Source organism: Lynx canadensis, chromosome X (genome assembly GCF_007474595.2).
Source record: "Lynx canadensis isolate LIC74 chromosome X, mLynCan4.pri.v2, whole genome shotgun sequence".
Classification (NCBI taxonomy): domain Eukaryota; kingdom Metazoa; phylum Chordata; class Mammalia; order Carnivora; family Felidae; genus Lynx; species Lynx canadensis.
The window spans coordinates 84,810,219-84,829,175 of NC_044321.2; the positions used below are offsets into that span (position 1 = coordinate 84,810,219).

Below are 18,957 nucleotides of genomic sequence, written 5' to 3' on the forward strand. Positions count from 1 at the left end.
AGATCACCTTCTTAAAGAATATACCATAAAAGGATTAGTATTATAACACACATTTTTTTAATTAGAAAAGGAAAGGCTTTTGTTCTTCTACGCCAACTTGGGAATCTAATCCTGAAATGAAGAGGTCAACTTCATGCAGCTGTAAGGATACTGTGAAGGTAGGTTTATACAAATCATATCCTACATTGGCAAGGCTCTTGGCAATCATCTGGGTAGTCACCTTCTTTTGACGCAGAAAAATTTTCATTCGTGGCTTCATATACAGAATACCACAAAATGCCTATGGAACAGTGAAGGGAAAATTATTATGACATTGCCAATTCTACTGACACCCTCATAAAACACTGCTAGTGACTGAGGTCTATTCTGGGTAAAGAGTTGGCTTAGTTTCTATACCTTGTTTATGTCAACCACCACACTAAAGTGCTATTGACTCTATTAGCTAAATTCAGTGGAGACAGGGATAAAGGAATCCTAGCACAGGGCTAAGAGATAGTCATCTTAACTAAAGTGAGGGCTTGTTCTATAATGTTTTCATGTTGCAAGAAATCTTACCTCTCATTGTTGAAGAAAAACCACCCTCACTCACCCGTAAAGAATACTCTGTTTCTGGCAGCTCACAGGTAACACCACCAGTCTCTTTTTCGTCTGTGCCAAAGTCTGATACCAGGATATCATACTGATCTGTATCAAAGTCCAACTCAGACTTTCCATCTTTATTTCTGGGTAAAAGAGACAAGTACCAATCTAACAAATACTGGCTCCAAAGGACAAAAATGCACTAGGAACCCAAGAGAAAAGAAACAATATGAGCCAAAACTCAGATACCTATTTCTTTCCCTGGCTACCAGTGCAAAGTAACTACAAATTACTTGGTTTGAAGATCACACAATTTTGAGACGTATTCCCAGTTTAAACAAATTCACTATATTTCATAGAAGTGGTGATGCCAAGTACAGAAGAAAAGAAAAAAAAAGGGAAGGTGGGAAGGTCTGTGATCTGATAAATCAACTGGATGTCAGCTACCCTCACAGTGGGATCTTAAAATAGATCACAACTTTCTGGGTATTGCTGGGTAGGTCATTCAACGGCATCTTCCCCAACTGTGTTAATAGATGAATGAATCAAAACCCGCTTCTTCTAATTTCAGCAATAGTATAAGGAATAATGAAATACCAAGATTTCCCAGATCTAATCCTATTTCTTAGAGGGGGAAAAAGGTTGCTATAGCAACAGCATGTATCTGCTAGTCCTCTAGAATATCATTTATGGAATTATCACATAAATATAACAGTATTCATATTCCTTTCATAAAGATCTTTCTTCTTCTCATAATCCTTTTTGGGCTACTTAACTTTGATCCATTCCAAGACCCTGGACTGTACCACTAATAACTGCCAGGGTAAAAAGGCAAGACCCATCTTTGTTCCTGGAAAAAACTAAAAACATATGATGGGTTATAGAGAAAACATCTTTATCAGAACAATAGTTCCCAAAGTTTGTTCAGTGGAACAGTCGTTCCCCCAAATACTCTTAAATAAGAAATAAAGTAGTAAGGGTTATATGACTGAATAAAATTGAGGAACAATTCCTGGTTCTCAGAGCCACCTCAGGCTCTAGTGATACCTCCCCCTCATACTTCAGGCTCCACAAGCTCAGAGCCGATGTGATGAAACTGTAGCTCCTTCTTCAGGGCTGTATCAGAGCCATTATGGTATGTACTAAAGCCCACCTCACTGTAATAGTATATTCTGGATTTTCCAAGGATATTCCTGATCCTTTCTACCTCACCCCACTATAACACATACTCTGAGGAAGTTCCCTGTCCTCCCTGCCTCTCACCATTCATGGAAAAGAGGTCTGGGGGTGCCTGGGTGGCTCAGTCGGTTAAGTGTCCCACTTCGGCTCAGGTCATGATCTCATAGTTTGTGAGTTCATGCCCCACGTCGGGCTCTGTGCTGGATGGCTCAGAGCCTGGAGCCTGCTTCAGATTCTGTCTCTCCCTCTTTCTCTACCTCTCCCCCACTCACCCCCTGTCTCTCTCTCAAAAATAAACATTAGAAAACTTAAAAAAAAAAAAAAAGGAAGAGGTCTGGAGAAACTTTTTTTTTTAATTGGGAAATACCACATACTATATTGCTCTCTTAAACATTTTCAGTGCAGACTGAAATAACATTAGCATATTAAAGCCTCTGAGAAGTCGATCAATAAAGCAACATGGTAAACTTTGTGTAAGCCAGTTTTCCCCACAGTTACTTGACCATAGAATCTTTTATTCACATAACACCTAATACCATATAACTGAGAAACAATGTACAAAGAAACAAGTCTCCTTAATATGTTTAAATCATTAAAACACCTCAGGAAAATGATCCTTTATTATATAAATGTCATTACTAAAAGTTTTTCCAGTAGGATGCAGAAGATCTAAATTACCAATCTTTTTTCTTTTTAATTGAAAGCAGTCTATATAAACCATGATAGTTTTTATATAGTTTTACCCAGCTAAGAAATGAGGCAAAAGACTTGACCTAAGGAGAAAAATAAGAATGAATACATCTGATAGCCTGTTCTATTAGATACCAGTATCATATCCATTTTATGTAAAAGGCTTCTAGATTTTTGTGGACACTTAAATGTATTACTTGACATGACCAGATTAAACAGATGGTGACGTATCCTAGAGCATTTCTAGATGGTTTTATTAGCTCTGAACACATGACCTAAAGCTAAATTGACATTATAGGTCCAATTTACCTGCTTCAAAGATTTTCATACTTCTAATCCAGCTACTCTGAAAGCACAAATAAGAGGTCATCATTTTTAAAGATTATGTTGTGCTTTTCTAACTTTTCTTTCTCATACTTAATTTCAATTGTCAAATATGTAAAGTAACTATCATTATCCTATCTCAAAACAATGCCCATGAATATAAAATAATTATAGTGGATCCTCCAGATTTGGAATAATGCTGAACTGTCTTGATTATTTGTGGCAATAGCCTCAGGATATGCAGGTCTTCACTTTACCAAGCTCCACATTTTACCAGTAAAAACCACTATTACAAACGTCCAAGGAAGTAAATGCAAAATATGCAATGACATGCAAATATGTCAAAATTTATCTACTCTGCTTCTCTAAAGAAGACTTCTTAAAACGTGCTTCATCATACTACCTGTGCTTATTTGAATCTATCACCCTAGAAATACTATACCTGCGGATGTTCCAAATGAGAACACGAGTGCCTTTTTTGCCTGGGATGGCATCAAACTGGGACAGCAGGTCATTTTCACTGTTGAAAATGGAATAGTTCAAGATGGCTTCTAGGCTAGGCAAGGAATCCTCGGTGATAATCATTTTTTGTAAAACCAAATATAGTCAAAGAAAAATTAGTATCTTAAAAATATCTTTTTTTTTTAATTGGGAAATACCACATACTCTATTAGCTCTGTCAAACATTTTCAATGCAGATTGAAATAACATTAGCGTATTAAAGCCTCTTTATAATAGAAATGTCATTAGAGGTTATCAATTCGGAAGATCTGCCTTTGGGGTTGCATGTTTAGACAAAACATGGACATACAGAGGGAAAGCATGAAAAGCACAGGCATTACTGCTACAGAAGGAAGGAAAGGGGGAACATGGAGAAAGGTTGTAGAGACAAACACCCAATCAGTTACCCCTGCAGACTGCACCTTCAAAGGTACAATGTAAACAAAGATTAAGAAACATGAAAGGCTGAATTTTTAGACTCTCTGGGAATAAGAAGTTCAAACTTTACTGCTATACTGCTTGGATCAAAACAACCTGTTGTCTAATAAAAAGAAAAAAAACAGCTTATCTAGATGTAGGGAAATGAGCCACTCTGCAATCAGATAAGCTAATAGTTTCTAGGAGTATGATGCAAATATAACTACCCTTAGGGGAAACAGAGAAGGCCCTGGGAACTTTACCAAGAGAGTGGTGGGGTGGGGGTGGGGGTGAGAGATTATTTAAATCAAATCTCAAAACAATGGACATTTTAATACAATAAAAACATTTCTAACATTCTATCAACAGTACAATTATTTTAAAAGTACTTAATAGGGTGAAATTCCAGTTAAATTTAAGATACTTGAATATCTCTTTAAATATGAAAACTCTTGTGGGTGCCTGGGTGGCTCAGTCAGTTGAGCCTCCAAGCTTCCTACTCTCCTACTATTGATTTCAGCTTGGGTCATGATCTCATGGTTCCTCTGGCCAGGGTGACAGTGCAGAGCCTGCTTGGGATTCTCTCTCCGCCCCTCCCACACGCATGTGTGTATGAGTGCACACGCACGCTCTCTAAATAAATAAATAAATAACCATTAAAAAAAGAAATATGAAAACTTTTGATAGCTGGATTTGAGCTGAAGAAAAGAGGTTTCTATCATTAACGGTCAGATCAGACTCGTTTTTAACCGACATTCTCCATTTCCAGAAAGGATATTGTTTTGATTGAATGGAACAATTGGTACAATAACTGCCTGTGCCTGGACACATTCCAGATAGGTCTGTGATAGGAGTCCAACAGTGAGAGTACCCCCATTCTTGGTGAAGACAAGAGCGTCCTTTCCTAGTCGCATGGAGCCTGACTTGAAACCATTACCAAAGACCCCGATGGGACACTGGCTCTTCTTTATTACTTTATCTGTAAAGCCAAAGCTGTAATTACACAAGAAAACAGAAATCAGAAAAAAAAAAGAATTCAGAAAAGTAAAAAAACATCCTAAGATAGGTAACAGAATGGCTTGCAAATTCAAAATACTTAGAAAAGTTCACTCCTGCTTTCTTCCTTTTGGTACTTGTGGGCAAAACTATTAAGTGGAAAACCTAGGAAATTACTGTGAGGTAATAGCACTGATTCTCCTGTGTGGTTTGTGGGTACACAGACACCTCCACCACAGTGGAGTCACACTTTACAAATGTAAAGGTAACAGAGAGAACTGGAGAAGGCCATGGGCAGCTGCCTTTCTTGCCTAAACAAAGTGGTTCTGATTGCGAATAGTAAAGTTAGGGTAAGGTGGAAAGGGGGTTATCTCAGAGTACCCCCTAGAGAGGGTAACAAAAGTAACAGATGGTGGCACTGGTCAGAAGTACTAGACTAGGCATCCCCTAACCTGGTTATATCACCCGCTAGAGATCTGTAAGTCAGAGGTTACATATGTTAACAGTTTCAACTCTCCACCGAAAGGATAACTCTTCCAATTCTTACCCTCTGCTCCATCTGCTGGGACAGGTCATTGGAATGTGGCCAAGGGATAAAAATAGGTAGTTCTGCCGCTGAATATCAGCAAACAGCTGCAGTGTAAAGTCTCTCTTGTTTTATTAAGGGCCTTTCACTGAGTCACCTCAACAATCTCTGAAGCCAGATTCTTTCCCTTTCTTATATTCTCCACTCAAAATACATGACAAAGTAACAGAAACAAAAAATTATTGAAGACATGAAACCTAGAAAATGACTATTGGCTTCTTTATATGCCTTCTCTCACCACAAATAAAACTAATTTTAAGGATTGCTCCTCTCCAGATACAATGTTGTACGCTACCATTCATTCAGCAAATATTTACTGAGTACCTACTACTATGTGCTGGGCATTGTACTGAGCACTGGAGACACAACTGTTAATTAAAAAGAAAGACATGACTCTTGCCTTCATGGTTTGCATTGTAAGGAAGGATTTCATATATTACAGATTAGATGTTTCTCCAACATCAATGGACACTCTATCTGCCATGGGTGAGCAGGCTGGCCTTGGCTCTTACTCTTTTGAGCAGGGTTGAGGTATCTAGTTTCCACTTCCTGAAGGCTGTGGTTTGTGCTTACTCCTTAAGGGGACTACCTTTTAATTTTCTCTTTCAAAGTGTTAAACAATAATACCAACGCATCCTCCTAGCTTCATAAGAGGTTTGTATATCCTACAAATAAATCTAACCACAGAAAAAGGTAACTTCTAGGGCAGCAGTTCCTTTGAAGACACCAAAAGATCATTGAGTTTCTGTAGTCACGGGCCTTAGTATGCCAGGAAATAAAACGTATAGAAGCTGGTAAAATTCAGGCATTCCTAATCCTCTTGTCTAAGAATGGCCTAGAAAAGATGGCGTCATCAGGAGGATTAAATTACACATTGTCTGTGCAATGTATTTTAAGTTATAAAGTAGGGTTCAAACCTTAACTTCAACTCTAGAAGTCTTTCTAAGAACCGTCCTGTGCTATCCTCTACCTCAACTTCAGATCGAATGTCGTACCTAAAACTCAGGGCTCTGCATAAACAGTAATCTTACCTACCACATGGAGTGAATCTATATGGTTATCTGGACTTAAACCTCTAATGGACTTAACCTCTATCTGGACTTAAATATCTAATGCCACAAAAGCTTCAAATTGGTGGTTAAGAGAAAGTGGTGAAAACAGAGACTATATTAATCCCCTTAATTTCCTAGCCATTCCTGCGTCTTCTGCCATCTATCATCTCTTTTTCCCTTTGTAAAGTATAAATCCTCCTCATGTTACTTAGTTTGGAGACCAAATGACTACATAAGGTGAGAAGATAAGTAATAGCCCAAGGCCAGAACCAGACATGGAAAAGGATAAGAAAAATGAGAAACTCAGGATTTTGTTGTTGCTGTTGCTGTTTTGTTCCACTTAGCCCATCCTATGTGTTCCATTATTCTATTTATATTCCCATGTTAGGTATTCTATTTAACTGAAAATTGCAGAATGACTGCCAGATACCAATCAAATAACTACCGAGTAGAAAAGCCCTCACAACGAAGAACAGAACTTTAGGGCTGAATTTTGTATCATTTGGTGTAGCACACTGATTTTCCAGATATCTCTTGACTTAGGTGGCTTCCTTAAGTAAGTCCTGTTCTACCCTTTCGTGTGAGAGACAGCAGTGTTTACACACCAAGGGGGCTTGGATACCAGCTTTTTGAGTGGAATCCAGGAAGACAGCAGCTTGCTCCCGAGTTCCTTAAAATGTCAAGACTCTACAATCTGAAGAGAGAAATTCCAATTGAGACTCTGACCAATGAAACAAACCTCAGCAAATCCGTGGACATACAAAGTCAGGCACTGCTGTTTCCTAGACATACTGGTGATGTAAAATAGGTAAGAGAAAAGAATGGAAGGCTGCTAATAAGCACATTATTATTCTTTGGCTGTTGTTTTAGAACAGACCTGCTAGGAAACGCACTTCTGAGCAGAGGTAGCAAATACCTTTAATCCATGGATCTGTGGCTGTTTTTAATCCTTGACCTTTGAAAGAGGTTTTCTACCTTGCTGAAAAAGGTAGCTGAACATACAGACTAGCTGGTTCACACTATCCCCAGAAGCTAAAGAGAATTCACTGTGGACTTTAAAGGAATTTAATGATAGGCTGTTCCTTCTTAATTTGATTTTCACTGGAATTCTGTATTTATGGGAGAAACTGTTGCTGCAGTTACAGAACTATTTTATTAGACTGGAAACAGGAAGGGTGGCATGAAGAATTGAAAAACGTGAATAGGATTATTAAAAATGTTATACAGGTCAAATAGAATTTCAGTGGGCTTAATCATTTTTGTAAAATTACCTCTATGATTATGCAAAAGTAATATGTCCCTAACCAAATCCAGAAAAATGAACATTCTTGAATAATTTCCAAAGCTACCTCTAAAGTTCAATTATTTATAATCAAATTGTGGTAAGTGGAATCCATGGCTAGGAGTTAGGATTGGACTACAAGAACTTTTAAATAAATGGGACCTCCCAGCTCATTCAAGTTTGTTTTAAGATATAATCACAAATAAAATCTGGTACATATACTATGCATTAATCCAGGACTCATTAAAATCCCCTAAAATTAATTTTTTAAGTATGAAGAACAATTGCCCAGTTCAGATTAGTGGGAAACATATTTGGTGTGATAATGCCAAAAATGCTATCGCTAAGTAAGTTTCTGCCTGTTTTGCTGTTTTGTTCCTTGGGGAGGGAACAGTATTATGAATGGATACTCATCCTTCATATTTCAACTCAAATGCCATGTCTTCAGGATAGCCTTTTTTAATTCCCTAGACTAGATCACTCCATTATATATTCTCATAGAAACTGTATTCTTCCTTCACAGCACTTACCACTAGGTGAGATAACCTATTTAGTTGTATCACTAGTCAATTCTTTTCTAGCGTTCTCACTAGACTGTCAGTCAGCCCCCTGAGAGCAAGGATCACGTCTAGAGTCTGGTTCACCACTTTATCTCCAGTGACTTTCACGTAGGTTCTCAGTAAAAATTGGTTGAATGAATCTGGAACAAAAATTGTTGCAATTACTTTGAAACCATCCTCTTCCCTTCTCTTGCCTTGTAACTATAAGCACCAACTTTCATAGATGTGGTTCCACAGACAAAATAGAAGGTGGTTAAGATTTGCTGGGTCCACTCTTTGACACCCATGTCACTAGGATAAAGTGTGGTGGGAAGGAGTTATTAAAAAAATATGTGGGGGCACTTGGGTGGCTCAGTCGGTTAAGTGTCCAACTTTGGCTCAGGTCACAACCTCTCAGTTTGTGAGTTTGAGCCCCAGGTGGAGCTCTGTGCTGACAGAGCCTGGAGCCTGTTTCAGATTCTTTGTCTCCCTCTCTCTCTACCCCTCTCCCACTCACTTTCTGTCTCTCTTTCTCTCTCAAAAATAAACATTAATTTTTTTTTTAATTTTAAAAATGAAAAATTTAAAATAATTAAAAAAAAAGAAAAAAACGTGATTTTATGGGGCACCTGGGTGGCTTAGTCAGTTAAACATTTGACTATTGGTTTTGGCTCAGGTCATGATCTCATGGTTCATGGGTTTGAGCCCTGCATCAGGCTGCACAGCTGGCAGTGCGGAGCCTGCTTGGGATTCTCTTTCTCTTCCTCTCTCTCTGCCCCTCCCCCGCTCACACTGTTTCTGTATCTCTCAAAACAAATAAATAAGCTTAAAAAAAGAAAATATGTGATTTTAGAAAAAAAGCAAATACATACATAATTAGAAATGTTTTGGTTCCATCCCATCTAACACTGTATTTTTTCTTAATATAAAATATTAACTTTAGGAGATAAAAGTAATGCTAAAAATTAAAAGAGTGGGCCAACTCCACACCTTCACCAACATACTGGCCACATCTTTATCTCACTTCTAGCTTTCCTTGAATATTCTTCTAATTATAAGGGTCTGAGACACAAGGTACACAGACTGCTGAGTGGTAAAACATAACATATTAACTGGTTAGTGCCCAAATTTCATTTTTTTTCGATGGATCAAAGGGCTTTCCTATAAATAGGGTTACACAATTAGAATACCTTTAAAGAGAACTACAACCAAATGAACGTTTTCCATTTTTATAGTTCAGAACCCTTTCCCTCCTCCACAGAACCCCTCTTCCATTGTTACTTATGTTTCACACACTAGTTCAGGAAGCCACATGGAGAGTAATTAACCTCATCTGCTAAAAATGAAGAGAGAAGGAAGGAGTTGAGGAAACACTCATCTTTCACTAAGTGATATGTGAAGAGAAGTACAAACTCATTCTCAGCTACAAACCTTTTAAGGTAATTAAATGAATGGAGAGTGGCAACAGAAATCTCTATCACCAGCTTTAGCAGTCAGAAAAGGAAATTCCCTAATTTTGCAATTCTACTACAAAACCTCCTGAAGGTTATGTGTACCAATGCCTTCTAGTTATCTTTCATGGGGCTTGATTATACCCAGGCACATTCATGGTTCGAATCCGCAAATCATCCCAACTCTAATACTTCTGATCTAAGAGTGAGTTCAGGTTAAAATAAGTTGGAGGAGGTCTCAGACCAGTGAAGGCCTTTTAGGTCTTTATTATTTGCTGTTCTCTGCCTGAACTCTCCTCCTTTACCCCCTGCTCCTTGACCTTGTTAAACTCTACTATTCTCCATAAACTGTAAGTTCTGTGATGGCAAGAATAGTGTCTACTTCATCACCAGTGCCCTGGCACATAACATATGCTCAATAAATATTTGTTGAATGAATAAAGGGAAACTAAAATACTTTAAAAAATTATTAAGCCTCAAATAGAGTTCATAAACTCAAGACAAGAGAAAAAGAATGAAGACATGTTTACCTGAGCATTCGGTGTAGTTTATGAGGTGTCATCCCACATCCATCATCAGTAAAGGTCAAACAAGATTTGTTCTTGACCTCCTCGACATCTATAAAGACCGTCCTGGCACATACATCTGGATCTACAGCATTATCTGCAAAAGGTAGAAATCTGTGATATTAGATCCCTTTTTCTAGTACTTCGTCAAAATCTCTACGTCAGTGCCTCAAGACAAAGAAACTATCCTTTATTCCCCTCATGTGGATGTTCCCAAAGGTGGGCAGGGAGCTTTAATGGTAGTGTGCTTACTAAGTTACAGGGAACGAGAGACATGGCTGCAGATGGGGTTATGAAGCTGATTTCTAGATTTCATATAATGATTGAGCTACAATCTGCCTTTCTCCTTTAACATTTCTGGGTCTGTGGGAAAAACAACTCCTATATACAAAGCATTTTGCTCCATTTCATCTTACTACTTCTTTCTTATCTTTTAGCCACTTTACTGCTCATGAACACGTATAGTAAAGGGTGGCTATGGAGAACAGCTGAGTGTGCAATGTATACAAATAGATGCACACTCTACACAGTACAGTGCATTTGTGAATGTTTTATTTTCTACTTTTTGACATCACGTCCTCTGTTAAAGAATACAGATATTAACACCATCCCTGTTTACCACCTAAGGAGCACTAAAAGAGAAGTTCAAATTGAAACATTTAATTGCTGGGCTAGATTCCAGTGAGGGTAACAAGCCTGCTTAGAGAAGAGTGATTCTGCTTAAGCACTCTGTAATAGTCTTAAAGGTGAAGCTGACCAACCCTCATCAAATAGAGAACACAGAAGTTAAGCAGAAAAAAAATTATATGGAAAGTTTTGCGATTCCTCCCCAGTTAGGTCTTCATAATGGGCTAATCATTTAAGACTCAGGAGACAGCAGATATAGCAATATTCTAACATATGTACCATGTCTAAAACCGCAGGGGGTATCAATGTCTAGAGACCACCTCTTTCTATTTTTAAATTTTGTAAAGTTTATTTATTTACTTAGAGAGCACCCACGCACAGGGGGAGAGGAAGAGAGGGAGGAAGAGAGGGAGGGAGAGAGGGAGGGAGAGAGGGAGAGAGGGAGGGAGGGAGAGGGAGGGAGAGGGAGGGAGAGGGAGGGAGAGGGAAGGAGAGGGAGGGAGAGGGAGAGGGAGGGAGAGGGAGGGAGAGGGAAGGAGAGGGAGGGAGAGAGAGAGAGAATTCCAAGCAGGATCCACGCTGCCAGCGCAGAGCCTGATACGGGGCTTGAACTCATGAACCCTGAGATGATGACCTGAGCCAAAATCAAGCGTCAGACACTTAAATGACTGAGCCACCCAGGCGCCCCTAGAAACCACTTCTTTCTGCCACAGGCACCAGTTCACATAACTGGTGGTCACTGACACATGTACTGTAGAACTACTCTCATTAGGGCTCACTGGCCCGAGAGGGAGGGCAGTGTGTACAATCTGTTGGATGGGCTCCCTAAGCACTCCTGTCCCTACTAGCTCTTTAATCAAGACAGAGACTAACCCTTCCAGCCCCCTTCCCTCTCCCTGGCATCCTTACTGATACCACATGGCTAGGCTGAGAGAGCCAGGTGGGGTCCTGGCTGTATACCTGTCCCACTACCACCGTTCAAATCATGGCATTTCTCCACTGGGAACATATCTTATAAGCAAGAGAAATATTACTCATATTCAAAATATCAATTTTTATAATATAATTAACAGTTTAAGCTACACTTAGATGTGTGTCATGGCCATCAAATAAAACAAGATGCAGATTAATTTCAAGGGTCATAATGGTGTTGCCTGTGCCATTGATAAAAGTCATTAACTGTAACCAGCATAAGTCTTAACAGCTGTAAGCCATCACCATTAGCCCCAGAAGGGAGTTATGAGGTCTGATAGTCAATCTTTAAGGACTAGGTAGGGCCAAAGCCTTGTGTCATGTGGTAAATCAAGTGGGCCAACTTTTGGCAGAATTGGAAGTTTGATGTGCAATAGAGGCTTTATCATAAATACAGTCTTTTACTTTGTGTAAGAGGCAACAGTTTTTTCTTTAAATGACAAAAGGATTCAGCATTGTGAAGCTGCCCACATTGTTTCAAGAAACTACTTGGCAAGCAGGCCCTGAATTGTTCTGGGACTTATCAGTCACTCTTGCTGGCAGGAAGCCAGGATCACTGAGATGGATACCTTTACCTTGTCAACCAACTGGGCATCATTTCTATTTTGCAAACTTTGAACACAGGAGGAAGTTTTCCTAACACTTTATGAACATTCACAGTTCAAACACGTCACACGTATCAATTCCAAGTTTATATAACAGCACATTCAATGAATCAACACGGGCTTCTCACAAAATCACTTTGACTTCTTTGCTGTTTCCTGCGCATTTTGCCCAAACTTTATTAGATGCTTTTTTTTTTTTTTTTACAGGGACATACCAAAGAGTTTTAACACAAGCACTTCGGGGATTACAAGGTAGCTGCCAGGAGCAGCTAGATATCTTATCTCCTTGGCTAGAGGCTTCTGGAGTCCGGGGAGGAAGGGGCACACACGAGGCCAGGGTCAGCTCCAGCAGCAGGGAACAAGACAACAGCAGGCAGCAGTTAGCACAGCTTACCCTTATTTTCAGTTTGAAGTGGCCTTTCCCTTGGTCTCAACAAATGACATTATAATAGTGAGCCTCAGCAAATGACCTTATAAGAATATGGCACCAATCTGGTGGCTGGTTTCAATCCAACCTCTTGCTGTCTCACCTTCCAAAAATTTATCAACACGTTGCACAGGATATCCCAGCCCACCCGGCCAACGCACAGGCAGGACAGTGAGAGAACCCCTGCTCCCCTCCCCCTGCCCACCACTCAGGCAAGAGAGGCAGTACCAGACCCTGGGATGTCTTAACTCCCAACATGGCCCAGACAAGCTTGCATGCTACCAGATCCCAAGGAGTCTTGTCTCTCCTAACCTGGCCCCATGCTACCCTGAGTGGGAGGGAAACCCTATCTCTACCTCTCCTTGCCCCCACTGAGGCAAGAGCATGAGAAACCAGATCCCAGGGAAATCTATCTTATCCTTTAACCTGGTCCACCCAACCCCTGGTCTTCTAAAAGAAAGCATTCTATCTAAATGAAGCCTCGTATCTCATCAGAGCCTGGGAGGCAATGGGAAACTGTCCCATGATAATCTCTCTGGGACAGATAAGATGGAAAGTGGGAGGGGACTTTAGGGCTGCACTTCACAAGCCTCCCATCCTCTCCTGTTCCAGGAGGACAACCTATGTGGATTCTTGCAAAGTCGCCAGGGCCAAGCTGCTGCCCTACAGACATCCTGCATGTATCTTAAAGCATTCTTGTCTAAAATTAAGGTCATTACCTACCAACACAAGCCTATTCTTCCTCTGTTCCATATACACTAAAACCCTGGATTGCAAGTAACTTGTTCTGCAAGTGTTCACAAGACAAGCAAACATTTCTAATCAATTTTAACTTGATAAATGAGCGATGTCTTACAATACGAGTAGTTCGTGCAGCCAATCGTCACATGATCACAACCGAACCAATGGTTCTTGAAATTCACCTTGATATACGAGTGCTTTGGATTATAAGCATGTTCTGGGAATGAATTATGCTCGCAAACCAAGGTTTTACTGTGTGTGTGTGTGTGTGTGTGTGTGTGTATACACACACACATACACATACACATATATAGCGCCAGCATCCAAAGGACCTCAAATGTGAAATTCAAAAATCCTGGTTTGTCTCTCACTCTCTTACCCCATGCATCTCTAAGCTCTCCCCCATCTTCCTATTTATGGTCCCACTGTCAGTTTCTTAGTTTACAGAGTGTATTCCCTCTCATCTGGATTATCACGTTAACCTCCTAACTAGTCTCTCAAGGCCATGACTCTCTTCTCCAATCCATCTTTCACCCGGCTGTAAGATTAACTTTCCTGCAGCACAGCTCTGCTCATGACTTTCCCCTGCTCAGAAAACTTCAGACTAAAAGGCCCAATACCTGGGTCTCCCAGTCACATCCTGGTCCTAGTCTGCCTTTTCTAACCTTATTATTTACTTGGTACTTGGAGCAAAAAGACCTGGGCTTGAGTCCTGGATCTGCCACTTACTAGATCTACAACCTTGGAAAAGTCCATTAAATTCTGAGCTTCTATATCTTTATCTGCAGGATGAGGATAATAAGGATGGTAATGACAGTACTAATATTAATTATAATAAGGCCGTTGACTTCAGAAGGTAAAGTTACAAATGTATTTGTGAAGGCTCTTTATCAGCTCTCTAACGACAGTTTTGACTACTTGTAAACTCCCTGCTCTAATTAAACTCAACTACTCAATATTCTTCATGCTTTTGTTCACACAGTTGTTCCTTTTGCCTGGAATGCCCTTCCCTCCCCACATCCATATCCACATGTCCCGATCCTTCAAATCTCAGCTCAAATGTCACCACCTCTACAAAGCCTTTCCTAACCCTCCTCTTCCTGGTGAGCTGGAAGTCATCCCTCCTTCCTCTGAACTCCCACAGCATTTGAGGTGTGGATCTTTGCTGATGCACCCCTTTCTGTTTTGCTGTTATACAAAGCATAAACCTCCTGGACATGTTTTATCTCCCTCTACTAGAAAAGGGAGTCTGTGCTGTGCTCATTTTTGTACCTACCACAGTGGCCTTGCCCACAGTGTGTGCTCAATAAATATTCACCGGATGAATGATTCACTAGAAAATTAATACATAAGTGGAGAAGAAAACCCTATTGAAGGAACACCTAAAATGAAAGCTCTGGGCTACCAGTTAACATTTTGCTCTCCTCTTTTTCCTATTAGTAATATTACCACAAAGAGTTGTGATTTGGTGTTTAAAATCTGGGTTTTAAAATCTGGGTTAAAGCAATTGCTTTAAGTAGGGGCTGGGGTTCATCTAGCAAGCTTTGAAACCACTTTCAAGATTTTGTACCGTGCTACCTTGTCCCATAAACGTCTCTCCCTTCTTTCAATTTCTGAAATATTTACAATGTGCTCTGTGTGCTGCATTTGGTCCGGGAATGCCTTTCTTCTTTGCTTTCCACACAGTATTTAGCACACTACTGCAAAAGCTGATGTACTTGGCTTCAAGGGATCAACTGAAAACGCTTTAAAAGCAAACATCGGTGGAGCGAGAGGTTAAGTGCTCAGTATTCATTCCAGCGGTGTGAGGGCGCTCGTGGACCACGGACCCAGCCCTCCGCAGTCGCAGGGAGCCAAATGCACTCGTGTCATCTCTTAAGAGATGTCCCATCATTCCCAGATTCCCTGGTCCCAAAAGTTGAAGAACTCCGTCTTCCAGACCTTTCCTCAGGACCCTACCGGGTCCTCCGCAATGCCCCTCTGCTAACTTGGCGCCCTCCGTCGGTCGCCAGTGCCTGCGGAGCCCAGCTGCCTCAGGGCCCTGTATTTTTATGCATCACGTTTTGATTATTAACTAAGCTATCCTAAAGTGCCCAGAACATCACGAACCAGAAAGAAAACGCACAAGGGAGTCCTAACTCTTCCGGGCACACCTTGTTTCCTGAGCTTTATTCGCTGGACCTCGCCCCCCACCCCCACGCCTGGCGAGAGAGCCGTCCCCCTCCGCCTGCGGGGTCGGGGCCGGTCCCGACGCCCCCACCCCAGCCCCGGCCCGCCCCGCGCGGCTCCGCACATTCCTCTCGCGACCACGGCACCACGTTGGCACCGCTGCCTCGGGCTATCGCGGCCAGGCCCGCCCTCGCCACTCACCTAGCAGCTCCGCGATGGCACTGAAGGGTCGCGTGTGGCTGCTGGAGTTGCTCTGTAGGTAGCGGGGGCTCATCTGGGGGCGAGAGAAGGTCCCGTCCCGCGTGAGGCCTCGGCCCGCCGGGCCCTCCCCGCGCGCCCCCCGCAGCCCCTCGGGCCCCCGACCTACCGTGCTCAGGCGGATCCCAAAGGCCTGCGGGCCGCCGCCCGGCCGGGCCAGCGCGCTGCCCGGCGCGCCAGGGCCCGCGGGGGCCCCTCGGTACAGGAGCATTTTTTTGGCCGCCACGATACTCGCTTGCTGCCGCCGGACTCCTCGCCCGGCAGTCCCGGACTGGCCCTCACTCACTCCCCCTCGCAGCTGGCGGCGGCCGTCTGGGGCTGGCCCTCCCTCGCTCCCACCCGCAGCTGGCGGGGGCGGGGCGCGCTCCAGCCACCTGTCCCGGGCGGGAGGGGTGAGGCCGGCGGAGCAGAGCGGCGGCCCCGCCCTGTCAGCACCTCTCCCGACCGACCGACTGCCCGCCGGGGCGGCCTCAGGGCCGTACAGAAATATGGCGACCTCCTGACAGCCGCTCCTTGATCCCCGCCCCTAATTAATTCTTGGCGTTTGCCATAGGCCAGGCCGCCGAGCGGGAAAGCGCGGGGAGGGGGGCGCGGGGGGGGGGGTGCGCGGGGAGGGGCGGGAATGAGGCAAGGGAAGAGAGAGGATGTAGGGATTTCTGGAACAGAGTCACAGTTAGGCTGCATGACTAACGGGCAGGATAAGACAAGTCTTTCAAGTTCTAAAGACTGCAGTTTTGCTATCTGGGAAGATAGCAGGCTCGCCTGATGGGAAAGCATTCTGACTCCTCTGGCTCCAGTGCCTCCAGAAGCACCCAGAAATTTCTGGAACGCAATTGGCAAATCATCTTCAAAGCTTTTCAAGTGTGTGTGTGTGGGGGGGGGCGGCTGTTTATAAAAGAAAAAAAAATGGGATGCACTTAAATGCTCCAAAATACGGTATTGGTTAATTTATGGAGTGCCCATGAAATGGAATACTATGCAGATCTTAAAGGCCATGTTTGTAGATGAATATTTATAGATGTGCAAAATATTCATGAAGGAATTAAAGAAACAAGAAGTTACAACATATTGTGTAATGTGATATCTTTTTATTGGAAAAACAAGGATGTATATGCATATATATTCATACATACATAATACATATGCATGCATATACACACACAGTGAATAACACTTGAAATGATGTATTCCACGATATCTCCAGGTCTGAAACTCTAAATTTGTTTCTTATTTTTCTTATTTGTATTTTCTAATTTTTGTGCTACTACACATACACTATTTGATTATAGAAAAAAATTTTAATATTTATTTTTGAGAGACAGAGCATGAACGGGAGAGGGCGTGTGACACAGAATCCAAAGCAGGCTCCAGGCTCTGAGCTGTCAGCACAGAGCCCTATGTAGATCTCAAACCCACAAACTGTGAGATCATGACCTGAGCTGAAGTTGGATGCTTAACTGCCTGAGCCACCCAGGAACCCCAAGATATTTTTAATTAAAAAAAACTATAACATTCCTTGGTATGGATGAACTATAATTTATTTGACCATTCCTCTATGAAAACTGGTTGTTTTCAATTTTTTTTTGACTACACAAAAAATGCTGCCTCAGACATCCTCATGTATAGATCATTAATTTCTGGTACTGTAATTTCTATAGGATATTGCTGTCTAATAGCATGTGCGTGGTTGACTTTAATAAATACTGTTAGGTAGAGGCAATTTGCCCTCCCAGCAAGTCAGCTATTTTGCTGTGCTCATAGCACTACATATCAGATCCTGCTCTTTTAACTCCTTCCAATCTTTTGAATAAAAAATAGTATCTCTTTATTGTTTTAATTTGCATTTCCCCAACTACAGGTGATGCTGAATCTCTTCTCAAATATTTATTGTACATTTGAATCTCCTTTTATATAAATGCCTGTTTCTATCCATTGAGCATCATTTTCCTCCCACTGGGTTCTTTGCATTCATCCTTTTTTTTTTTTTGGTATCTTAAAAATTGTGTTTCAAATACACAAAAGTACAGAGAATGATATAACAAATCCCCATATACTTATTATCCAGATTCAAAAATTATCAAGACTTTGCCATACCTGCTTTATATATTCTTTTTTTTTCATTTCTGTAATCATTTTAGAGCAAATTTGATATCATTTTACCCTATATACTTCAGTGTCCTCTAAAAATATGGACACTTTTCTAAGAAAACAAACTGCGATGCCACTTTCACACTAAACAAAATTAATTAACAATTATCTAATGTCCTCTAGTGCCAGTCCATATCCTGATTTCCTCAATTATCACAAAAATATGCCTTTTTACATTTGGTTTGTTTAAATCTAGATCCAAACAAGATGTACACATTGCACACGGGATTTGTCTCAAACCTACCTTAAACAGTCTTCCCTCTTCTACTTCACGCTATTGACTTGCTGAAGAAACAAAGTCACTTTTACTGTTGAATGCCGTACATTCTTCTCAGGTGTCTGTTTGCTCCCTCATGTTGTCACTTAGCTTGATCCTCTTGTTAGAAGAAGTGGAACTTAGCTATAAATCATGAGTTGGTTCTAAAGGCTTGGTTCTAAAGCCTTCATTAGATTCCAGGACAAAGATTTTTCTGAAAAAAGGAATGCTTGTAGATGGTCCTGTATACTTCCTGTTACATCACATCAGGAGGTACATACTATCCAAGACTTAGTGGTATTCAGTTTGATCAGTAGGCTCAGGTGGAGGCAGCCTGAATGCTCCACCATAAAGTTCCCCATCAGCCTTTTCCTTTATGGTTTCATCCATCAATGTTCATCATCTAAAACAAAATTGTATTGGGGCTGCAAAACAATGATTGTCTAATCCCAGAATTTCTTGTATTAACTGGATCCTTCTGTATAGAGCTTACCTTCATCAACCATGGCTCTTTGGTTACTCTGAAATACAATTCGTATAGGAAGGACAGGATAAGTGCTCAATTCTTTACTTTTAATTGATAATTTTTAGG

At 41.4% G+C, this 18,957-nt stretch overlaps 1 protein-coding gene across 2 annotated transcripts in view; it reads right to left on the reverse strand.

Moving 5' to 3' along the window:
* Positions 1-16,367, reverse strand: part of MORC4 (MORC family CW-type zinc finger 4) — a 51,107-nt gene extending 34,740 nt beyond the window's left edge. Inside the window, exons 1-7 of one of the 2 annotated variants that reach the window (XM_030305950.1) lie at positions 16,071-16,365; positions 15,905-15,977; positions 10,127-10,259; positions 4,469-4,683; positions 3,215-3,362; positions 590-722; positions 152-280 (exon numbers count right to left, since the gene is read on the reverse strand). In XM_030305950.1, the coding sequence (XP_030161810.1) occupies positions 152-280; positions 590-722; positions 3,215-3,362; positions 4,469-4,683; positions 10,127-10,259; positions 15,905-15,977; positions 16,071-16,172 (933 nt within the window). In that variant the 5' untranslated portion in view covers positions 16,173-16,365. Of the gene's footprint in view, positions 1-151; positions 281-589; positions 723-3,214; positions 3,363-4,468; positions 4,684-10,126; positions 10,260-15,904; positions 15,978-16,070 lie in introns of both variants that reach the window. The other variant, XM_030305951.1, reaches the window with a different exon arrangement.
* Positions 16,368-18,957: the final 2,590 nt, after the last annotated feature.